A 24,988-nucleotide genomic window follows, 5' to 3' on the forward strand; every position below is an offset into this window, starting at 1 on the left:
AAGTCGGTGCTATTTTTCACTACCCTGCAACAATTAAAAGGTACTTCCGGGTGCCAAAACTCTCCTCTGCCCTCAAAAAAAAAAAAAAAAAAAAAAGTGAGATGTTTAAGTGTGTGTGCGCGCGTGCGTGTAGTGGGGAGGGGATTGTCAACACCCTCTTGCACACCTCTGTGGAGAACTTGGTTTCTGAGAAAAGGTTGGAGAGGAGCCCTCAGCTGTCTTTACTTAGGGGTTAAGTCGTTCCTGGACGCCCAGCCTACCCGGGACCCCGGGGCCCTGCTGTGTGGGCACCCCAGCGCTGAACTGACCCTCCTCCCTACAAACGGTTTCAAGATTGGGTTCATGACGCAAAATCTCCAGACACACGACCCTCCTTTTTTGAGACTAAAGGTGTAAAACAGAGTGTAAACCTGGGAAACATGGGTTCTGGAGGGATTGGGAGATTCATGACGACCCACATCTTCCCACTCAAGATTTGTACCAAAGCGTGAGCTCCGGTGTGCGCTTCAGTGAGCGCGCACCTAGTGGTGTGTGTGTGTTTGTAGAATGAATGCCCCCCCCCCAAATATCTAAAACGGTTCGTGACCCCAAAGAGGATAAAAATCCTCTGCTTTGAACAGGAATGAATGAAAGCACCTGAGCATTTCTGGTCGGTATCGCCAACCATCCATCCATTCGCTGGCCTCGCCGGGAGCATAGAAGCTAAACTTGAGAGGCTCGTCTCCTCCCTGGCTGAGAAAACGCACCGAAATAAGGCGGGGGGGTGGGGGTGGGGGTCTGGAGGAGAGAGAGAGACAGAGAGAGAGAGAGAGAGAGAGAGAGCGAGCGCCAAGGGGACCAAGATGGGAAGGGAAACGTCGCGGGCGAGGGGAACTTAAAGGTAAAGTAGTGGAACTAGTCGCTGGTGGGACTGGCCCCGGAGCCAAGTGTTCGAGTGGAACCAGGGTCTCTGTCCTGGGTGCTCTGCGCCACATTCCGGGATTTGGGACGGAAAGGGAAAGCCAGCGGGCTTGGATTCGTGCCTCCGGCTGGATCCCTTAGCACCCCTAAGCCGTGTGGCGGAGCTTGCGGGTCTGGTGAAGAGGTGGTCCCCCCTCTCGCCCCGCACAGCCTCAGGCGCCCCCATGTCACACTAGTTTCTCAGGCGGCTGATGCGAGCGCGGGCGCCCCGGCCCTCGGCGCCCTCAGCCCACGCACCGCGCAGGAGCCGCGCGGGTGGCACCGCGGGGAGGGGCGGGGAGGGGCGGGGAGGGAGGGCCGCTAGGGCACCAGGACCCCGCAGCCCCGAGCCGCCAATCTCACTGCTCGCACGCCCTTCCCGCACCCGCGCAGGAGCCTCCCAGCAGACCCCCGCCCCCCCGTCGCCGACTGCGAGGAGCGCACTGGGTGGGGGAGTGAGTAAATAATTGGCCAGAGGCCCGGCTTCCCGGTTCTCGCTCTGCTTCCCCGAGGCCCGACTGCGCCCGGGGCCGCTGGGGCGACGCAGCCCCCTCGGGAACCTGACACCAGGTAACCTGGCCCCCGCCCCGTCCCGGGTCTGGGAGTCTGTCTGTGACCCCGAGAATGCTCATCCCCCAAGGTTTGAGTCGGTTTTCTCCCGGTTAATCGCCATCCGCACCTCCTAGCCGGGGCCGGTGGGAGAGACACCTCCAGCCCCCGCGCTGACCCGACTGGGAATGCCGCTGTAGTGCGCCGAGTGCACCTCAAAGTGCTGGGTCCCCGGCGCCCAGCCCGGGAGCGCCGAGAGTGAAGAAGGACCGGGAGGGGAAGGCGGGGATGCGGCGGGGGAGCAATCAATGGCTTAGCCCGGCTTCCCGCAGGAGCTACCGCCCATTCACGGTCTATGCAGGCACCAGCTGGCGGCAGCATCTTTTAGGTACGAGCTCCAGGAAGGCAAAGGCCTGCTGGGGGGCCGGGAGCCCAGGGCGCGCCGCGGGACCCCAGCACCCCCGCTGCGCCCAAGCCTCAAGATGCTCTGGGCTTTATGAGGTTCAGTTACAGCCGAGTCCTCCATTAACACCTCCCCTGATTATTGAGAGGCTGGAAGGGCTGAACGCAGCCTCAGAGCGCGTCTCTGCGCACCAGCCCGCGTCTTTGCCCTCTGCCCACCCCTTCCTCCTCCTCCCGATTTGGAAGCATAAACTGAAAATAAAAGACAGGTGGAAGGAGCTGCGGGTCAGAGGTGAGGGATTCGGGTCAATTCCGAGAGAGACAGACAGACAGAGAGCGCGAGCGAGCTTGATTTCCACCCAACGGGTTATTTATTTGGATTAGCAGAGGAACCCTCTGCCAAGACCTGGGGACCAGCCCGCACCTCTGGCCGCAGCCTCCCGCCCTCCCTCGCCGAGGATCAGGTTCTTGGGGGGAAACGTCTGGACCTCAAGGTAAGATCCCCACGGGGGTTGTCTCCTAGGAGCAGTACTCCGGCCTGGGTGTGCGCCCGGACGGCCGGGCGCCCCAGGAGCGTCCCGAGCACTAGCGGAAGCAGGCCGGGCTTCACTCGTAGCCGCCCGACGCCCGAGGTCGCGGCGGGAGGAGCGGTTCCCACGCACCATGCCAGCGGGGTGGTAGACTGCGCCCGGGGCCCCGGGCCGCACCGCCCGGCTGACGCGCGGCTTTTCTCTGCCAATGCAGCCACCATTACAGCGCGATCAATTCCTTTGGCTCTAAGAATGCTGAACGGCACCACTCTAGAGGCAGGTGAGTTATGCACCAGTTTCCTTCTCGTGTCCTCTGCCCTTTCTCTTGGGCTGCTGTGCACATCGGTGAGTGTGTGTGTTGTGTGCGCGCACACGCGTGTGAGCGCCTTCACTGGGTGGAAGAAAGAGGTGTGTGTGTGTGTGTGTGTGTGTGTGTGTTAGAAATTAAGCCACGTTTAGAAGGCTCTAAAATGTAGTCTCGTTCAGTCTCCTGCCAAGATTCCTGAAAGCTGCGTTTCCCTCCTCTTGCCTTTTTTTTTTTTTTTTTTTTGAATGTCTTTGACTTTTTTGAGGATGGAGAGGGGGACGTGGAGGTCACGGTGGTGCTGAGCCGCGAGTTATCCGTGGCGGCGAGAGGGATGCGCCCTCGACCCTCCCCGATGCTGCTGGGGGCGTCTCCCCACCGGAAGGGATGGGGGGGGCAGGGCTGACACCGCTGCTCACCTGTGTAAAGCTTAACTGGAAACTGGCTTCCCGGACATTTTTTGTTCAATGCAAACCCGCGCACTAGTTCCGGCGCGCGACCTCAGAGGCCGTGGTGCAGGACATCTCCCTTTATTCCTCGGGCGGCTGAGGGCCAGCGGCGCGGCAAATGTCAGGTAAAAGGGCTTCAGATTTCGGACGTGGCATCCGTCCACCCCCCCCCCCGAAAAGAAGCCAGGGGCCACGGAGGAAGGAGATTTGAACTGAGCGAACGATGGGCAGGTGGCTTTGAGGGTGCCGACGAGGTGCGTGGCTCAGAGAGCGCAGAGGGGCAGGGCTGTGGGGCTCTAACGGCGCGTAGCTGGGGCGCGGCCCTGGGTCTCCCCTCGGCGCAGGAGGACTCCCCCCGGCCCAGCTCCGCTCAGCCCACTCCCATCTGTCTGGAGGGAGGCCCTCCTAGCAGGACTGAGTCAGAGATGCTCCCGTGCTGCAGCGCCCGTCTGGACCTGTTTGAACGTAGAGATTCCCTATGCGCACCGACTAGAAAAGGCCCGGTGGCTCGGGAACATCCGCTGACCCTCCGCCCAGCGCAGCCAGGGTGACACCACTGAGTGAGCGGTGCCTAACCCCAGACGATGTTGATTTCCCCGGGCCCTGGGACGTTCTCAACAGTGCCAAAAGCCAGACACTGCTTCCAGAGCTGCACCTTTCAGACCAAGGGGGCTCCTCAAACAGTTCAACTGGGTCAGGAGGAAAGGTGACCTCTGCCTTTTTAAGGGCAAACCCAGGGCACAGGATCTTGGCCTCCAAGGTTCAGATATAAAGAGAACTTGAGTTGCCTATCTTATCAAGAGATGGGTCTGCTGGGGTTTTTCCCCCTCTGGTTGCTCCCAGGGCAGAGCAATGCATTTCCTTTATTTCCTGTCTCTTGCTCTCTGAGGAGTTTTTCTGGGCAGGTGTCTGGGACAAAGTTGCCACTTTCATGGAGATTCCAGGACCCTGAACCCTTCATCCCTACTCCTCTGCCCTGCTAGAGACCAACCGCCCGCTCTTCTGAAAGCTGCAACAGTAGCCAGATGGATGGATCCTGGAGCACTGAAAAGAGTGAACTGCGTGTGCCCAATTGTGAGGAGGGCTGCACCTGGCCAGGGTTCTGCCCCACTGCTCCAAATACAGCTTTGAGTTCAGAGAGGAGAGTTGACATCCTATTATGGGCCCCAGGTGGGGGGAGCCCACTGCACCTGTCCCATTTAGATAGGCGGAGCCCCAGGAAATGAACCAGGGAACACTCCGACTTTTATGGAGCACTCTCGGGCTATTCTGAGGGAAGACTGGCTCCAGTCCCTCCTCACCGTAGGTGAAAGAAGTCTGAGCTACAAAGATGCTCTCCTTAAAGTGCTTGCTGTCTTTTGTGAATAAGGGGTAGTAAGGGGGACCCTCTTAGGTATCTTTCAAGGGCTCCAAGACAAAAAGGATACACCCAGTTCTTGGAGCATTCCCCCCCCCCCCCACCACCACCATGGGCTTCTTCTTCAAGGAAATGTGAGAGGAGGCAGAGCTGGGTGGGTGGGGAGTAATTTCTGCAGGATTAAAAAGGACCTCCCAAACTCCAGCAGCACCCCCTGCCCCACCCCTAGCTTTCTAAAAACTTCCTACATTGGCTGCGAAGGAAGACTCCTGGCAGTTGGCTTCTTTATGGGAAGTAGCAACTCCCACTGGGTGTAGGAACTTATAACCTGAGTTTATAAGAAAAAGCAGGCATAGCTGGGATCCAGCCCCAAAGACTATTGTAGAAGGGGGTCTGCCCTGCCAGTACCTGATAGATGATTAACAAATACTTGTGGAAAAGAAAAATGAATGGATGGGTGGATGGATGGGTGGATGTGTAGATGGTTTACATCATTTCTGTGATTGGCTTCCTTGGAGACTTCACCGAACTCTGGCTTTTTCTTGCAGTTGTTTGTTAAACTTTCCCTTCATAGAGTCTCTAAAGTTTCATCTCTTGCAAGAATAGGGTGGTATTCTTGGGTTCTTTGTTTTTGCTGACCCGGACCAAAATCCAATAACAGCCAAGCCAAATTCCAAACAGCCCCATTTGGTAGGTGGTGATGGGGGCGAGCGGTGATGGGGGTGATGGTGAGAGCGGCAGTTTAGTCCAGAAACTAGACAAAGTCAGTCCCTGGATTGAGGTCCCAAATTTACTTTTTCCTTGGAGCTTCCTTGGGTTAACTAACCAACTTTCTTCTCAGAAACCCCTCCTCTTTCTTCTTCTCCTCCTCCTCCTTGGGGTCTGAGTCCATTTAGCTGTTGACTTGTGGGAAGGCAATCTGCCCCTTTGTGAGAGGACCTGCTGTCTCTGAAAGGGTTGCTGGTCCCAGCCCCTCCTTGGGGCCCTTCATTTGTGCACGTGGGTTTGAAAAGCTCATTGATTTCCATCCAAAGGGGCTAATTACATTACTTACAGTAAATAGCAGCCCTGCTGTCCAGTAGGGCTGCCAAAGTAGGGGGGGGGGGAGGTCTCCAGCTTAGTTCACTTGATTGGCTTCATTTTTGTGTGAAATTGTGTTTTATGAGCTGTATTCTGGCACCCGGAGGACTGTAACAGCGTCCAGTCTGCAAATAACATTATTTTTGACCCTGAGAAAAGAGCAAGGGGAAGCAGTGGAGTCTTGGGTTTCATGGAAGAGGTGACTCCAGCAGCTTCAGAAGGCGAAGCTTTGGGACAGGAAGTCGGACTGCTGCAGAGAGTAGCTCCCTTCCTCCCTCCATTCTTGTCTGCCTGCCTGCCTTTTTTTCCTTCCTTCCTTCCTTCTTTCCTTCCTTCCTTCCTCTCCCTCTCATTTTCATTTTCTCTCTCATTTCTTCCCATCCCTTTCTTTCTTTCTTTCTTTCTTTCTTTCTTTCTTTCTTTCTTTCTTTCTTTCTTTCTTTCTTTCTTTCTCTTTCTTTCTTTCTTTCTTTCTTTCTTTCTTTCTTTCTTTCTTTCTTTCTTTCTTTCTTTCTTTCATCTTTCCCTCCTCTTTCTCTCCCTCCCTGTCTCCCTTCATCTTTCCCAATTGGGCCGCTGTTCCAAGTCAGTTTCCCTAGAGGGAAGCAAGTCTGCCACCAGCATACCCCTCTGAGGTATCCAGGATGTGTCGGGACGTGAGCCATTCCTGGGAAAGCCGATGGGGGTGGTGGGAAACAGGCAGGCACTAGGGAGGAAAGAAGCAGAGAGCAGCCCCAGCTTCCTACTTTCCCTGCTTAAAGCTGGGCTGGTTCCTGCCGCTGCTGTGCGCTTCGGGCCCCTAGGGGGCTTCTGGTGGCTTGCATGAATCGACAATATCGGAGTATTGTGGACACTTTTTAATAGGGCCAAGGAGGGGCCACCGCTAACGGGAACAGAGGGAGACAGAACAATCCCGCCTCTTGTGAGGCGCAGGTCTGCCATTCTGCTTGTCAGCTCTCACCTTCCCCTCCTCCACCGCGAGGAGCCCCTTTCACATCCTCCTAAAATTGCGGCACATCCAGTTTTACAAGTCCCCGTCCGACAAGGGCAGTGGGAACAGCACGCAACAGGGCAGGCACCTAGTCCTTCAGGGCCCTCCACTTGCTGCCCGCATCGACAGGTTTCAAGGGGGACCCTGGGATCCCCAGCAGATTACCTGCAAACCTGAATTGGGTAAGAGAACACCTCACCCCACGTCATGGTTCAGTTGAGTACTCCCCACTACAAGTCCATGCCTCGTCCTCTACATTCATTTTTCAAAGAAAAGCTTTTTTGCCACCAATAGCCAGAATCTTAGGTTCTCCTAGCCTGTTTTTCACTTTGGAGGGGGTGGTGGTGCTCCAGGCTCTGGTAGGGTGGAGGGCCTCTAGGAGAGGTGAGGAGACCTCCTTTTAAAAAGTGAGTTGAAGAAGACGGGAAGAGAGGAATCTCTGTTTAACATTTACTTATTTGGGAGCCCCTGCAACTAGGGACCGTAAAAGTCCACAAAGAGGAAACCCAAAGTTTGGAGCTGACATTCTGTGTGCCTTGAGCTGGGGTCTGATCTTGAACTTGGACCAAATAGATGGGCTTTCTGTCTCCTGCACAAGGGCGGGGGCAATATGGGCTCCTTTTCCCCTTTAAAACATGATTACTGGGAACTCTTGGAAGGATGTGTGTGTGTGCGTGTGTGTGTGTGTGTGTGTGTGTGTGTGTGTTGGGGGGGAAGTAAATGCCCCCTCCTACTCCCCCCCCTCCAGCCCCCTCCCCTTTGTAATGTTTGTCCCTGCTTGCCCATCACCAGGGGGTTGAGAGGAGTGTGACAGGTCTTTGTTGTCTGAATAAAAATCCGTGGCAGCTCCAGGGAGAGAACTCCTCCTACTAAATTATCAAAAATGGGCTGGCTTTAGTCTCTTAACAAATTGGACACAGCTACGGCAGGAGCAGTCCCCAACCCAACCTACAGGCACTGGGAACTTGCAAGCAGCCAGGGACCGCTGAAAATAGCACTTCTTTTTCTTTCTTTGTGTTCGAAACTATTTTCTTTCTTCGCCAGATTTTGTTTTCCTCCCCCCGCTGCAGTGTTGTTTCCCATTAGTAATTCGATCTCTCAGAGCAGTAAGATTCGCCTTCTTCGTCTCCTTTCCCCTCCGCCCCTGTTTGTTTGTTTTCTGCACATCTCCTTCAGGGAGACGCTGGGGTTCCCCCCCCTTCTTTTTTTCTTTTCCGAGCAGACCAATTTCCACTCCGTCTGCCTCTTTCTTCTTCCCTCTCTCCCTCCTGCCCTCTGTCCCGGAGCGCCTCTGCGCTCCTCCAACACGCAGCTCTCTGCGGTCCCTTCTGCTCCTTCACTCGGATGAGCTGAGAGCCGCGGGCGTGTGTATATGGAAATAGTGGGGTGCCGAGCAGAAGACAACTCGTGTCCTTTCCGTCCCCCAGCCATGCTCTTCCACGGGATCTCCGGAGGCCACATCCAAGGTATCATGGAGGAGATGGAGCGCAGATCTAAGACGGAGGCCCGCCTGGCCAAAGGCGCTCAGCTCAACGGCCGCGACGCGGTAAGGAAGGGCCCCCTCGGCGGCGGGAGGCAGGCGCCCCTGCGCGCTCGGCGAAGCCGGGTCCCCATCGCTGGCCGGCCGAGTTGAGGATGGAGGGTCCCAGGGAACGTCCGTTCCCGGCTGTCGGGTGGGTTTTCTCCGCGCCCACTGCCTGCCGGGCTAAGAAACGGCCGCCTTTCTGGCTTGAAATGTCTCCGCGACCGAGACCGTGAGCTCGCAACTCTCTGCCGCAGCTGTTCCCGGCAGAGCAGGGAGGGCCGGGAGTGAGAGGATGGGGATGTCCTCTTCTGCAGCCCCCAACCTCTGGTCTCCGCTACCCCCAGACTGCGGGCGCCTCCCCGGCGAGGGTGGCGGCCGGGAGGGCGAGCTGGGCGCGGGCAACGCGCGGACGGCGCGCGCAGCCGGGGCGTCCGGGCCAAGCAGGAGCCCAGGTGGCTCTAGTCTCTGGGTGTGGTGACCGGACCTTTGGAGAGGACTCGGACTCAACTGGGCCGCCTTCAGTTCTCGGGACGCTCGGAGCTCCGCACTGCCTAAGCCGGCGATTTTCGGGGTCTCGGGCAGCCCGGCTCGGCCCCTCTAGCGAAGCGGGACGGCGTTCAACTTCCGGGCCGGGCGGGTGGAACGTGCAGGGGGAAACCTAATAAAAATCCGGAGGAGCCGGGCACCTAGCCCCAGCGCGAGAGCTTCGGAGCCCTTGAGCGGTGTAATCAACGACCACTGTTACCGCTATTCATATTAATGAAAGTCATGTCCGATTAATAAAGAAAACCAATTAATAGTCTATGTGCTTCCCTTTCCCACTTACGAGCCGGGAGGGGAAAACTGCAGAAGTCTCCGGAAATGATTTCAGCCAAACAGAGCTGTGCACATCCTTTGGCAACACACCGGGGATTGTAGCGCAAACTAACCCGGTACTCTGCCCCGAGCGGGTCAGTGGTGTTTTGGGTTCCACCAAGTAGCCGAGCTCGTGGGTGTTTCCACATTTGGAACATGAATTCTGTACCGGGGAGGAGGTGGGGGCTGGTCTGAGTAAAGGACGGGACTTTACTTTTCCAGGCCCGCCAAAGTTTTGTGGGGAAGTCCAACCCATTCCTGCTAGTCTTGAGGGAGATGTCCAGCGGTTACCTCCTTCTTTTTCTTTTTCCTTGCTGTGACTATCTTGTCTAAAAACAAAAAGCAGCAACCCAAACTCTAATTGCGTGGCGGGGCTGGGCTGGTCAAGGTGAGGTTTCCTCATCCTCGGCCGTGTCGGTGGGTCAGCCGGCGGGAAGCTTAACCTGGCCACTAAAGAGATTTTCAGGACACAGATCTCCTGGGTATGTTAATGCCGGGGAAAGAGGGACTGTGCAGAGGGGACCAGACAATGGACTCTTCCTGGGAACAGGCACTTTATACCCTTACTGGGGAGGGGACCGATATCCCTGAAAAACAGAGAACAGCCAAATCTATCCAGATCAAAACAATGTCGACCAAATTGTGAGCACGGGTATAATAATCGCTTCCTTCCCTTTAACTTAACTCTGCCCATAGGAATTTAGAGAAATACAATGTCTTAAAAAAGTCTGTGTTCGTCCAAATCTCCTCTCCACTCCCCAGTAAAAATTTCCGTTGTTTAGTTTTGTGTGCGTTGAAACCCACAATTTTTAGCTTGTACATGCGAATTGGGGAGCACGCGCCCAACCTCTGCTCAGTGCGGTCCTAGCATTTTAAAGAGGCTCTAGGTGGCCGACGCGTCTTTAGGTTAATAGTCCCAGGAGGATGCGCACGCCGGGTCCAGGCAGACACTACAGAAATGGAGTGAGTCGCGGCGGGGAACTTTTTCCCCGACGTTTGCCTTTGCACTGTGGCCCCTGCCCCTGGAGGTGCTCCCCAAACGACTTGAGCTTCGGAGAGGGGTCTCGAAGCTGTGCGTCCCCACCGCACGTCCTCCTCAGCGGTGCGTTGTGCTTGCCTTGCAGGGCATGCCCCCGCTGAGCCCCGAGAAGCCCGCTCTCTGCGCCGGCTGCGGGGGCAAGATCTCGGACAGGTACTACCTGCTGGCTGTGGACAAACAGTGGCACCTGAGGTGCCTGAAGTGCTGTGAATGTAAGCTGGCCCTCGAGTCGGAGCTCACCTGCTTCGCCAAGGACGGTAGCATTTACTGCAAGGAGGATTACTACAGGTATTCCCGCCCCTATCGATCTCTTACGCCCTGGTACACCTGGCGCGGCCACCTGCCCGAGCCGGGGAGCCTCCCCTCGGTTCGCCCCCTTTCGCCCCTTCGGGGTACTGTTACCAATCCCGAGACCAGGGAAGTCCACTGCAGACGGGTTCGAGCTGAGCCACCCCCACCAAGGGCAGTGAGGATGGGTGGGAGGAACCCCCAAGGTCTGGAGCTGCCAGTGAATAGCACCCATTCCCGACACTGCACAGCTCGGTAGAGGGGATCTGGGGAAAGCTCGGGATCTTGAATGCACGCCTGTCTGTCGACCAACACCGAGGCGGGGTGTTCTCTCTCTCTCTTTCCGTTTACTACGAACCGGGCGAGATCCTCACCTTGGAAATGAACTGGTGGTCCAGGCGGCCGTATACGGGTGTTATGTTTTCACAAGGGTGGCGGGAAACCGCGTAAATGACCATGAAAAGGAATAATCGCCGTTGGTGAAAGAAACCTAAGCCACTCAGTTCTGAGTTCCATTCACGGCGAGTTAGAACCGTGCTGGTCAGCCTGGAGAGTAAACTCGGGGGATGTTTTCTTGTGATGCTTCCCAGTTATTTTTCTGGGGTGGGAAAGAGAACAGTTATGTGCAAGTGACCTCGCTCTGCTCTCAATCAGAGGAGAGAGGTGATTAAAAAAGAATACGCTTTCCTCTGCGGAGGCGTCTGTCTGAATGCTTTCACGTACACTCACACATCCATAAATAACAATAATAATAATACCACCCTTCATAGGGTATTTTGTAACGGATGAAACGCTTTCCCTCGGCGTTGAAATTTAAGATTCTTTCCATAGCGTTCGAGTTAGCTAAGTGCGGGGTTTTGGTTTTGTTTTATTTTGTTTTGTTTGGCTTTTTGTTTGCTGTGTTTTTTTTTCCTTTTAATCTTTACAGAAAAGGAAACTGAGGATGTTACCCAATTCTTCTTATTTTAGTGTAAGGTTTTTTTTTGTTTTGTTTTTTTTTGTCCTGGTTCACCAGAACAGGTCAAAAAGTAAACAAAATTAATGACCAAATGCAAACGGACCCGTGTCCTCTTCTCCCTCCTACGTGCCCGTCTTGGGCCACCGCTGACCAAACCCCAGGTGTCAGGGGTGGGAGATGGCCCCGTCTTTGCCTCAACCAGCGCCCTGACTTGACGGGTTTGTTTTTCCAGAAGGTTCTCTGTGCAGAGATGTGCCCGCTGCCACCTTGGCATCTCCGCCTCCGAGATGGTCATGCGCGCCCGAGACTCAGTCTACCACCTGAGCTGTTTCACCTGCTCCACGTGCAACAAGACCCTGACCACGGGCGACCATTTTGGCATGAAGGACAGCCTGGTGTACTGCCGCGCCCACTTCGAGACCCTCTTGCAAGGGGAGTATACACCGCAGCTGAGCTACACCGAGCTGGCGGCCAAGAGCGGTGGCTTGGCCCTGCCTTACTTCAACGGCACTGGCACCGTGCAGAAAGGGCGGCCCCGGAAGCGGAAGAGCCCAGCGCTGGGAGTGGACATCGTCAATTACAACTCAGGTGAGCCCTGCTACTTTCCCCTCACCCCTCCAGCAGCCCTGGCCTCTGGCTGCCCAGTGGAGGATTCCACAGAACTCCTTTCCCGTCCGAGATCTGGTGGCAAGAGTGTTTTGCCTAACACTCCCCTTTCCTCAGCACACCTCCCTTTCGCTCAGAAGGAGGAGAAAGAAGGAGAGAAACAGAGGAGAGACAGAAAGAGAGGGGGGGAGGAGGAGAGGGGGAGAGGGAAGAGAGAGAGAGAGAGAGAGAGAGAGAGAGAGAGAGACCTTTATTTAGGTTGTGGCAAAAAACAATTCATAACCATGAGGCTGCAATGACTTCCCCCAAACAGGCAGAGCCAAATCCTTGTTGCCCATTAGTTAATGAGCCCATTAGTTTCTGGCTCCCAGTTGGAGCAAAACAGCCCCAGGGCAATTCCTGTGTGGAAGCCAAATTATAGATCCTGGAGGAGGTTTTCCTATATACTGAAAAAAAAAAAAAATCTTCAGAGCCCAACTCCAGTCTGTCTAGAGGGAGCAGAGGCTGTGGTCACCAGCCCAGAGTTAATCAGGAACACAGTTGGCAGGAGTGTCGAAAACCAAATCCCTGGTCTTGGTGAAAAAGCAGCTGTAGGGGTAGGAATCACCCTCCACAGCTGAGCTGGCCTGCCCCTTGTGTAGGTCAGGGCAGTCATCCAGCCAGCTCATTCCCTGTATGATAAACCACCAGGACCTCCAGAGCCCCTGGAAAACTGAAAGACGCTCCAGGTCAGGACCACTGAGGCAGCGCGGTGGTGTGACAGGCCACCCTTTTATCCTCCACCAGCCTTCTGTCTTAATTAAAAACGAAATGCAGGCAACAGGCCTGAGAGCACACTTTCTCCCTTGCTTTGGGAAGACATGTATCACTTATCAATATCTCTCAATCATCCGTTTCCCATGGTTGGTAGCTTGCCCCTGCTCTGCATCCCCCAGGTGAGGATAGGGATGGACCTTGTCGACCACGTCGAACTCCAAGCAGGAAGGAAGCTCTTCTTAGGAGTTCCAGACACTGGGAAAAAAAGGCGGGTCTGGAAAGCCCCCAGGCTAATGCTTGGGAAACCAAGGACTGGCTTCCCATGCCCAGCCCAGCCCTGGCTGGGAATCTCAGCCGACAGTAGACTCAGGCTAGGGAGTCCATTCTACCGGAAGGGACCCGAGGGACCCTCATTGTGGCAACCCTACTCTGTTACCATGAGCACCCAGTTACCAGCCAAAGCGTGGACGTCCCAGAGCACAGATCTTGCTGGTTTTTGCCTTTCCGGTCCCCAGTGCCTGGTATGGTGTCTGACCCATTGTGGCTCAAAGTTATCCACTAGGATAAGTGATTTACCCACGGTCACACAGCCAGCGTGAACCACTTGGAACTGATAGGCCTGCTCGGAGCCCAGAGTTTCCTGGGGAAGCCTCTCAGGAAGGGCGGCTCCCCCCAGCCTTCTGCTGGGCTGCCTCCTGGGGTTCTCGGCTGCTGTAACTGAGGAGAAGGAATCCCGACCCGGCCAGCGCGGCGCGCGGCGTCCCAGGGAGATTAGCGACCAGGGAGCTCAGCGCAGCGACATTGGTCCCTAGGGGGTTCAGGCCAGGGTCGCTAGAGCAAGGGAAAAGGCCAGCCGCCTCGCTCCAGACCCCACCAGGACCGGTTTGTGGCGGGGCAGCGGGCGCAGCCCCGAGTTTTGCCAACCCCCGGCTGCGGGTCGCGGCCTGGCGCTCGTCCCTGCTGCGCTTCCGCGGGGGCTTGGTTCGGGGCCACTTTGCCCAGCGCGCTCATTTCACCTCCTTTGATGCGAGGTCCCCGGAGCAGGACAGGCAGGGCACTAATTGTTCTTTATTAATAGAAGATGACATCGGAATCTCGAGCCACTCACCAAGGCCCTAATGCCCTAATTAGACAGAGACAGAGACGGAGACCGAGAGGCCGGGACCCACGTAACTGGAGAGTCCTTGGGAGAGAGGGAATCCCTCCGCCCGAGAAAGTGTGCAAAAAGGTGGACAGTTCTAGCCACAGGGAAGCAATCCTATTTTTTCCGCTTGTTTATTTAATCTAACCAGCTCAATTTGATTCCGCCTCGGATCATTCTTTAGTGGGAAGAGCTGGGAGCTTTAAGGACAATACAATTTAGTGGTAGCTAGAGAATACAAATTTATATCTTCAAAAAAAAAAAAAAAAGAATGAAAATCTCCTTCCACTTAGGCCTTTAGTTTGCATATTAATGCTGCAAGGTTTCTCGAGAAAGGTGATGCTGTTTAGCTCCTGCAGGAGGAGACGGTTGCTGAGGCCTCACTATCCGGAATTTGAACATCACACGACCTCAGACTGGATGTCTTTTAATTAGTATCCACCCCATCCTTTCTGGACTTTTCCTAGAGATACAAACGAATAGTACATACTTCTTTAAAATCAGATGGAAATAAATAATCTAGAGAAACTGGATAGAAGATACATGACCAGAAATCAATCCCACTGTTTTTTAAAAAAAGGTTATGCATCTAACCATCTATGCCAGTTTGTTACAAAACTAGCAAAAGAAAAGCTTCAGCAAATTGAAAACATGTTAAAAGGTAGAAAACGAGATGGACCCACAGTTTTCACTCATTATTTTTGCTTTCTTTGGGTCTTATATTGCCATCTCTGCTTAATTGTAAACTAGTTTCAGAAAGAGTAGCGTTGACACTAAAATGCAATCTATGAATTGATATATTAAAAAAATCCTATACATTAAATATGTTTATGATTCAAAGACGTCCAGAGAAGATGTGAAAGGTGGCAAAGATCAGTTAGTGTTTGACATCTGGCAAATGCCTTTTAGCGAGAATACTACTAATTTAGTTAATCCTCCCTGTGCAGATCCCAGGCAGATATTTTAGAAAGAGACATAGAGAGTTTATTTGGAACCCTAGATTGAAAGGCAGCCCTCCAGGAGTGAAGATTTAGTGTAGGAGAGGCAGCTCCTATTTGGGTAACTTAGAGATAGTGGCGAGACTAAATTTTTGCCAGTTTTTAAAATCTGCTTTCCTTGGGTTTCCTTAGAGTCTAAAGCTCCTGATAGTTGTGAAATTAGCCTGGCACTGACCCCTAGTGGTCTCCCAGGGATCAGTTAGTTCTCAGAAGGTTACATACCTTCGGAACAGAAACTCGCTTTAGTACAGGTGACCATTATTATTTCATCAGTGACTGGAAAAGAAAATATTTAGATCTTCTCACTGACTTTATAATGTGTCAGATGTGTACTTATAGGTGGACGTTTAAAGTAGTTTTAAGAGAGTTGTCATTCCATCTCATAATTCAGGGGGTGGGGGGAAACAAGTACACTTCTGAAGTAGACCCTGGGGAAACACAATCACTTTCAAGTTTATATAATGCATCTGTAGTTAAACACAAACAATTTAGGATAATGCACTGAGTTACCGTGTGGAAGACGTAGATTGCTCTTTTCAGTTGAGTAATATGATAACACCGTCACAGGAAAAGCATACAGTGATATCTGTTTAACAAAGAGCTAACAATCTTCTCACACACTGAACTGTATACTGTGTGGAAACAAGTCCCATAATTGTGTTTAATGAACTAACGTTATCTGCTGAATTTTTAATCAGCAATAATGAATGTAGAATGCATATTTAGAAAAGCAGTTTAATCAAACTGTTCTATGATTAGTTTTCATAAGCTTCATTTTAAAGACTAATGAGTACATAGTGAGGTTAGGAATCACATTCATCTCTAAGAAATAATACCTTGAGTTGGGGCAGTGGCTAAGGGCATTAGTTAAGCACTTAGTTAAGTCCTCTAAGTGTAATATTCAATCTGATGTGTTCAGGAAAAGTTAAATGTTACTCACATACGGTAAGAATGAAATCTTATTTGAAGAAGCCCCAAAGCCAGGTGTGCCTCTTTGACCATTTTGTGGTGGGTACATTTATAATCTGTTTGTGAAATATAGCTCAGTTTACTAGAGGTAAATATAGTTTTATAGTAGGTCTTAAGAGGCTGTTTCATCCATTTGAGGATATGAAAGTGCAATTCTGTAGAATATTTGAACCCAACATATCCCCCACTGGGCTAAAATAGGATAAAATGTAGCGTATATTCTTTCTCTTATCTCTGAGGGTATGTTACTTTTCTGGGCAGTTTAAAAGAAGGATATGGTCAACATTTCTATGTATATGGCCAACTTGGATTCCATTCGAGTTGACTTGGCTTTGCATTAATAGTCACTTGATTTTATTGTTGAACAAAGATTCAAAATCTTGGTGGAATGCTTTTGAGTCCTGGCCCTGTGCTTGACTCAGGGGACCCAAAGGTGAATAGTATATAATCTTTCTCTCAATGAACTCATCTGCTCTTTTGCCAGATGTGCCCTCCTACTTGTGTATCTTATGGAAATTTAAACAAAGGAAACATTAATTCATGCCTAATGTAATGTCTTCTTACAATAGAGCAAATTTCTTGTTAAATGGATTTTGTGATGTGCCTGACCTCTTGGTTGATGGCCCAAACTACTGTTCCTGCTGATTATGCTGGTTTACCAGAAAGTTTCAGAACATAATTCTAACCAGAGCAAAGCAGGCAAATAATATTTTATCAAGCAGAAGAGCTAATATTAAGAAATGTTTTACTTTCTTCAGTAAAGTAGTATGCCACCAAGTAACATGATCAGGTTAATTTTAGATATTCTATTATAATGTGCTAAAATGTAGGATGATCAGATCTGAAAATACATCGTATAAATACCTGAAGTAAGGGTTTAAAGAAAAAAAAATCGCCATGCCCTTTAAGTTGAGAAGTTGGTCGAATCAGTAAATATTTAGCAAAACATTTTTCATTTTGTAGTCATATTTCCTACACAGAGCCAGGAGGTTACTGGAAATGACCTTTTAAATGTGCAGCTTTGCATCCTGGGGATAACGACTCTCAGGCTGGTTTCAAAGTCTGGGTCGTTTTACCCTCAATGCTGAGCAGAGCTCTGCAGGGAGAGAGATGTCACCCTCTTTCTGCCAGACCAGCCAGGGGCACAGCTCAGACCCCACTCACAAACATCCACAGCAAAGAGGGCCAAGATCTGAGCTGAGAAATAAGCACCAGCAGTGTCTCTGAACTGTGAGCTGTGGGGAGTGCTCCAGGCATGAACTGAGTGAAGAGAAGTCTGGGCTCATTCTCTTTCAGAAATATTTATTAAAATAACTCCGAGGGAAAACTGTTTTCTCCCTATATTAAGCAGCTATAGCTAAGAACCCTCGAAAATAATATTCTTAGGGTTACGTAAGAAATCTACAAATTCTAATTTTGTAAAACTCTCCCCCTTCTCCAGCTACTTTCCACCTTTTTCCTGATTGAGAAGACTCGAGGAACATCAGAACAAGCTAAAAATTGGAACTGACTTAGACTCTTCCTTAGTTGGTGGGTTCTCAGAAACTCTCAGATTGGAGAGAGATGAAATGGTTTGCATATCCCTCATGACAAAGAGCAGTGCCTTCAGAGAGTATGTCTCATTTCACAAACACAGACAAAGTGTGGAGTCTCTAAAAACTGTTGTGTGCGCTGTAGGGCAGGGTGCGGTTGTGCATAAACGTATTAGAGTCTATCCTTTTTACTCCTGGGATGTTTCTTTCACACTTGCGACTTCTTCATCTTCTCGAGCTTCCCAGCAACCATTATACAAAAGAGAGGATTCATCTAACATTTTTCCATTACATAAACTTTGGTTGTGGCCACGTGAAGAGGCTGCTTTGGCTGACTTTGGTAATTAACCTCTGTCTTGTCTCGATACAGCTTATAATTGGGTCGACAGCCTTTCCCGCCGTTGCTTTATTTTCCTAGCATCGCACAGCCCGCTACCGCTACCGTTGCAGCAAGTGCGGGACTTCCCACTGAGCAGTTGTTTGTTTGTTCGCTGATCCCGCAACAGGTTGTAACGAGAACGAGGCAGACCACTTGGACCGGGATCAGCAGCCTTACCCACCCTCACAGAAGACCAAGCGCATGCGCACCTCCTTCAAGCACCACCAGCTCCGGACCATGAAATCCTACTTTGCCATCAACCACAACCCGGATGCCAAGGACCTCAAGCAGCTTGCTCAGAAAACAGGCCTCACCAAAAGAGTTTTGCAGGTAAGAAACCTCCATCATTGGCTGTGTATAAATCTCCCTTACCCTTGCCAGTAAAAACAGTTCTCTTCCCTGTGTAGAGCAATACAGATATTTCCTGTACTGCTTCTCATTAGTTTACCTTAGTTATCTCCCCAGAGGGTGTGCGGAAATTTTGCAGGGGCTTCCGGGAGGGTGCCCAAAGAGAGACCCAGGATCTTCTGAAATGCAGCCACATTCTTCCTTCCTATCGGTGGAGAGATGGGGCCACCCAAGCCAGCACAGCTCACCTCACTGATCTGCTAATGTGGGTGATGTTATTTGTACAAGTTGTGGCTTTAGAGATTTCCATTCACGTTAGGCTCAGTGCACAGACTTGAGGGGGACCCGCTGGTGCTGTTTTACTTCAGCAAACTCTTGGCAGCCTCACTCACATGCCATGACCTTCCAAATTCAGATCGACCCCCCCCCCTTTTTTTTTTTCATTTTTTCAACTCCGGAAAAGCCACAGCCATGGTTAATGTGTCTCAGCAACCAAGTGTAGCAAGAATTTTCCCATTTTAACAAACTGTAGAGCAAAACTAAATACTGAGAGTTAGACCTGCTGTCCAATTGTTTTTCTAAACTTGTAAGGGTAAGAGTATACAACTCATGAAATTATAGTGGGTTGCTGTGGGTCACCTGTGATCTTCTGCTACTTCTCAGTGACAAAGAGCAGGCATTTAAAATTCCACCGACCAGTTTCTGGCTGCTTGGGGTCTGTGGCCCTGGGCTTTTCCTATGTGGAGAATAGTTATCACGTGTCAGACTCAAGAACAGCCTGAAATCTGTTTCAGTGATGTCCATTTCATAGGAGTCCTTCTTACTTTGTGAAACTTTCAATGACCCTGCCTTTCCTCATTCTCAAAAGATAACAAACGCTTAAGGAATCAGGATATAGTTTCCCCCTTGTATCTCTGTGCCTTCATGTCTATGGTATCTCCACTTAAGCATCAGTTGTCCCAAGTGGCACTTGTTAGTGCTGGGGGGATATATACAGTTGAGAGGGAGTACCCATAGTATTACTTGAAATACTCTGTTTAAAAAAAAAAAAAAAAAAAGCCAAAAACCAAAAACAACAAAAACAAAAACAAAACAAACCCCAGCCCTTCTCTCCCAAGAAAAATAAAAACAATTATATTTAAAAAGAAAACATACTCTCAAAAAAAGAAAAAGAAAAAAGAAAAAAGAAAGCAAGCAAGAAAAAAAAAAAAGAAACAAAAAGGAAAGACAAAGAGAGAGAGAGAAACAAAAGAAGTCTAAAATAAACATCGGTAAAGAAATCAATTGGGATTGGTTTGCAGGTTTGGTTCCAAAACGCACGAGCCAAATTCAGAAGGAACCTTTTGCGGCAGGAGAATGGGGGTGTTGATAAAGCTGATGGCACGTCGCTTCCGGCCCCGCCCTCAGCAGACAGCGGCGCTCTCACTCCACCCGGCACAGCGACCACTTTAACAGACCTGACCAATCCCACTATCACTGTAGTGACATCCGTGACCTCTAACATGGACAGCCACGAATCCGGAAGCCCCTCACAAACTACCTTAACGAACCTTTTCTAACATTGGTTTTTGTTTTTGTTTTTGTTTTTTCATTCTTCCTCTTCTTTTTATTATTATTCTAATTATTATTATTTTATTATTTACAAGATTTTTTTTTCTAACCCACAAGATATTTGGGAAATAAAAGCAACAGCTTGGTGTGTAGCATCTGCAGCCACTTGGCAAATGAGTTTACAGAATTGTCTCCTTTACGAAGTGTTTTTTTTTGTTGTTGTTTTGGTTTTGTTTTGTTTTTTTGTTTTGTTTTGTTTTTGTCTACAATGTGTATTTGGATTTTTTAAAAAAAATTAATTAGAGCTTTCAGTTGGTAAGGAGAGTTTTTGAATTATTCTAATAAGTGCCTCTTAAAATTGTATGTTACTTATTTCCAGAATCTCGAAGAAAAAAAAAAAAGTGGTATGATAATGGGCAAATAATCATATTCCCAATTAAATGATTAGGTTAATAAAGAATCAGATAATTAAAGTTATTTTTTAAATCTTGCGATTGTATGTATACTTATGGAATTTTGAAAACTTCACATTGTTTTTTTTTTAATTTTAAAAGTGAAAAAATGTTTTGATTATTCTTTCATCTTACAAATGAGGAATATGATTAAACAAAAAGCATTAACTATAGCAGCTCTAAATATTAAAGATTAATTAGGTGAGAAATCTGCTCTAGCAATGTGACTTTTCCTTCTTTTTAGGGGTGTACATCCCAGGAACACTTGTTAGTTATTTGCTTTTCAACATTTGAAAAATATTTTAACTCCCTGTGTATCTATGAAAATTCCATATAGAGCTTGAAATTCTATACTTTTAACCTAAAGCTAAAAATGATAGTTCTAAAACCATTCTTTCTAAATTAATTTTTTTTTCCTAGGGAAAATGGAAATAAGCAAAATATAATTTTTTAAGAAGTTAAAAAAAATCAGTATAATTTAATTAATAGCTCTATTAATTGGCTTCAGCTGTACCATGATATTGTATCTGGCATTCTATATGAATTATGTTAAAAAAGAAAACCTTAGTAGACTAATATCGACAATGAGAATTCTTTGGTTTGTTTTGCTTTATTTTACTTTGGCATAGGTTGATATATTTGTCAGAAAAAAAAACTTTTCTGGCATTACAGATTTAAAGTTATTAGTCTTAAAGTAGATAAACTCAGAAGCCTCGTGGATGCTGATCTGAATATATTTCCTAGTTTACAGTAGCATTATTTTTCTTTTAATTTAAGCTAAAATCTTAATGGTCTGGGCAGTGGTGAATGTTCATCTATACGCTTCTGTTGTAGTTAAATACCAATTAGATTGTGGATTTCCTAAAAAAAATAAAAAAGAAGTCAAGATATATGTCTTGCTTTAGTGGATTGTTAAGAATAACTTTGCACATATTCTCCACTTTTTGGACCCCTTAAATCTCCTTTGGTGGTCGAAGTGGCTATTTAATAGATTTTAAAGGTGTCCTTCTGGCTGTATAAATGTGTGGTTACATATTGACAGTTCACTGCCCACATTAAAGTGCATTATTGTAACTTTTGCTCAGGGTCTTTAGAAAATTAGCACAGAAAGTAGCTTATTTTTTAAAAAAAAAGATGATGGAAGATAAGTTAACACTGTAACAGAAGAAAGGTGTGATTGCCATTATATATTTAGCAAGTGTGGTTATCATCTTATATGGAGCTTAAATCTTGACTTTTCATATTTCTATTACATTTTGGGCATTTACCACTAACCAGACCAAACAACCTTGGTAAGGCTGAGATCTTATTAATACACTTTTACAGGTAAAATATTGATACTTATAAATTTTGTTCTTTGACAGAACAATGTATGGTACTATAGATCTACTTTATTAAGTAGACTAATTATAACTCAGTTCTCCTACGTGCCTTATGATATAACTTGGAAGTAAGTTTGTGAAAAATCAGGATATATGTGTTGTTTGTTAAATTAACTGTTTTAAGCCCTTTTGACACCTCACTAGTTTTGTACTGTTTTACCTCTTATTTCCGAAACTCTTTTTATGGTGTATCCTGTTAGAGGGGACAGACATGTCATAGAAAGCAGTTGTGCACTCTTTCAAATATAGTTGATAAATTCAATAATCTTATATATTGAGCTTCGTGTTTATAGTACAGTAAGTGGTCTAGCAAAATTGTCCATGTTTCTTTGTTTATTGATAAATGCATTGTATAGAAACTATTTCCCCTAAATATTTATGGACCAAACAATTGTGATATATCCTATTAAATTTGTGTGAATAAACCATTTTGAATCTAAGGAGTTTTATTTCCCATCAATTTAAGGTTTAACTGTACTAGTGTGTTTCCAATATCTATATGTAAAAGCTATTAAAGTGCGAATAAAAACAATTTTTAAATATTCAAACATACAAATAGTTTTCAGATTTCCAAACTTCTGATTCATTTTAAATGTACACACCGTTGCATATGCAATGTAATTCAACCTCGAATTACCTTTTAATATATTTTCTTAGAATAAAAGTAATGCCCCACCGATTTGACTCCGCCCAATTTTTAGAATTAAAAAAAAAAGATAATTAGCAGACAAAGTAATTGCATGAAAAGAAACTTAACTATGATTAAGATTTAATGTTAGGTCTATTGAGCACAAATGGATATTTGTAAATCAAAATAGAAATTGCAGACCCCTAAAAGCCAAGTTGCTCTGTAGTTAATAAATTGTCACTATGATTTTTTTCAGGGAGAACAAATCTTGGGGCATTACAGCCAAACATCCCGACGTTTGAAAATTCCCTAAAGTATTAAAAGAAGGGGAAAAGTTTGATCGGAAATCCACTGCAGTGAAGACAAAGACAATATTAGGTTATGATAATCATACATTTTAAAATCTATTGAGCCAAAAAAAAAAAAAAAAAAAGAGAGAGAGAGAGACAGAGAGAGACTTAAATGTCATTTACTGAATGTTAACAAAAATTCTGTTCTTTATGGTGTCTAACACAAATGGAGGCTTAAAGTTATGTGGTTTAAAACAAAATTAGTTAAGCCGTGTATAAACCAGAGCAACCTGGCAGTAATATGCCCACCCCATATTTGAAGAAAATTATTATTGCTAAAAAATCCCACACATTTGTCAAGCACAGTAGTTGTAAAATAAAGTCCAAAAACATTCATTTCACCTGCTTGCTAATGTGTATTAGTCCTATCTGTTGATGGCATTTTCCAATTGTAAATTCAAAGAAAAGCTATCACTCACTTGAGAGTATAGGAATCAAAACCCAGTAATTTTAGTATTATTGTTTATTACTTCCTTTTTAAACAGAAATCTCTGCATGCACTTTTACATCTGTCACTCCTAGTGTACATCTCTGTATGATGACTTATCTTTGCTGTTTCTTGTATGATAAATAGCTTTCATTAATAAACATTTTATTTGATGCGAACATAGTTAACTTTATGTTAAATACACACTGTTGAAATTACTTTTGAACACTGTCTTAAGAGGCAGCACAATACATTTCCAACTTGTTATACTTAGTAAAAAAAAAAAAAAAAAAAAAATCCAAACAATATAATGAGGTTAAATTCTGGTAGCCTAGGATAAAATGACTTACTTGGTTTTTAACTTTTCATGACTTTTTATTTGTTGTATTCAATTGGCCCATGTATTAAAAATTACCAAAAAAAAAAAAAAACCCACAGAGAAAACACAAATTACAACAAAAACTAAACCTTAGACTAAACTATCATGTAAAATTTCAGCAACGTTTTTAGATTATTAGGGTAAAATTTATAGATCCTGTGTAAGTTTACATGTTTGCTATGCAATGAGCAAATTTATTGAAGTATACAAATATATTCTGAACTATGGAAAGATCCAATCTTTGCATAGTTCAAATTACATATGATATTACAAACAAAGGAGCAAGTGGAAAGAAAAACAAATATTTAGGAATGAGGTTTTTTTAATTGTTAAAGGGAATATTTGAAGAAAGAATTTTTTAACGATTCCTATTTAGCTGTATATCCAAAGCATATGTTAAACAAATTAACATATAACTTTCCAGAAAAGTTTTCATTATGATGAAATTTTTATTATATACAAATGAACCCTATGTAAATGATGTAACTTTTATGAATGACAGACATTAAATATTTCACTTACATGTATTCTCAGAACTTTGAATGTTTTCTTAAATGCTTTCACTTCCTGAATACTAAAAAAGGAAAAAAAAATGAAAAGAGAGAGCAACTTACTAATTAAAAAAATAAAAAAAAATGCAATGCATCATGACACGTAGACTATTTTGACTGATCATGAAACATGTTGGTTTTGTCAGGAACTTGAATGTTTATGCCTCATTGAAACCTCATCCATGGCTATAGCAACTTAAATAGATTTTCCAATACGTTTGCACCCCGTTTATTCAAATCCTTGTCCTACAACTTTGCTTTCTTTCCCTGTGCTGTCACCTATGGCAGTTTCAGTTAGAAATATCTTGGAGCCTCGCCTGGTTTTACAGACCTTTAAATATTTGTCTGGTATGTGAAATGCGGGAGGAGACCAAAGAGGGAAAGAACGTAACTGCAATTAGACATCTGAAAAAAATAATACAAATTTGAAACAGGCACATTCTGAAAAAGTAAAAGAAAGGAGCACTAATTATGTGAGTGGGAAGAGGGGGAAAAAAAAAAAGCATGTGATGTAGAGTTGGAAGGTCTGCCATGCTTTCCCATGATGTATGGCAGTTTTTGAGTCTGGGCAAACCACACACTCATTCTTGGGCATGGAAGAGAGGGATGTAGACTTCTCAGAAGGGAGCAAGGTACTAAATTTTCATAGTTTCTACCTCCCGGATGCCTGGGTCAGTCTAACTTCTGGCAAATTGATCTCGGGCAAAAAAAGCTTTACAGAGAGTTAGCATCTGTCCCCTTGGGTGAGTAGCCATCTTAATGCTGACTTGGAGAGCGAGTAGGTTTTTCATACCTCAAATAAGGAGAAAACTCCATAATAAAGGACCCAAAGCGAACACTTTTAAGACTTTTAAGGTGATTTTTCATCACCTAAAAAACAGATAGCTTTATTTAACAAAACCCCTGTAGAACCCACAGCACACTCTTTTCCAGGAACCTTTCTTTGAAGTCAAAGCATGTTATAAACCACATTTACATAGCATCTCATTTTGTGTTGCTCGAGTGCTTGCAAAGGGCATCATGGAGAAAAGCGTTGGAAGTGGGAAGTTCTGGAATGGAAACGTGGAGTCGTGTCATTCTAGGCTCTTAAGGAGAATACTAAAGATGATACCGTTGTTGTAAAAGATAAATATAAACCCCTAACTTGGTATGGAGTTTTAATTTTCAACTGTGTGTTAAACAAAGCTATCTTTACTTGTAGAGAGTTTGTGTACTCTCGAGGTGATTCAATACTTTTTATGTTTTATGGTCTCTAGACACAAGGATTAAATAA

The 24,988-nt window shown here is 46.9% G+C and overlaps 1 protein-coding gene across 5 annotated transcripts; it reads left to right on the forward strand.

Moving 5' to 3' along the window:
- Nucleotides 1–1,439: 1,439 nt before the first annotated feature.
- LHX9 (LIM homeobox 9) lies at nt 1,440–23,216 on the forward strand. Of its 5 annotated transcripts, none has more exons than XM_003999352.3 (8): nt 1,440–1,509; nt 2,275–2,384; nt 2,635–2,700; nt 8,029–8,147; nt 10,106–10,308; nt 11,499–11,854; nt 17,775–17,977; nt 19,297–21,808. In XM_003999352.3, exons 3-8 carry the CDS (start codon nt 2,673–2,675, stop codon nt 19,552–19,554), a joined length of 1,167 nt encoding a protein of 388 aa, XP_003999401.1. In that variant the 5' UTR covers nt 1,440–1,509; nt 2,275–2,384; nt 2,635–2,672; the 3' UTR covers nt 19,555–21,808. The 5 variants fall into 5 exon arrangements, with proteins under 5 accessions (XP_003999401.1, XP_023103420.1, XP_019677498.1 ...); XM_023247652.2 differs by lacking the exon at nt 19,297–21,808 and adding an exon at nt 22,265–23,216 and having other exon boundaries at nt 1,444–1,509; XM_019821939.3 differs by lacking the exons at nt 1,440–1,509; nt 2,275–2,384; nt 2,635–2,700 and adding an exon at nt 7,458–7,707.
- Nucleotides 23,217–24,988: the final 1,772 nt, after the last annotated feature.

The sequence above is a fragment of the Felis catus genome, chromosome F1, assembly GCF_018350175.1.
Source record: "Felis catus isolate Fca126 chromosome F1, F.catus_Fca126_mat1.0, whole genome shotgun sequence".
NCBI classification, from domain to species: Eukaryota; Metazoa; Chordata; class Mammalia; order Carnivora; family Felidae; genus Felis; species Felis catus.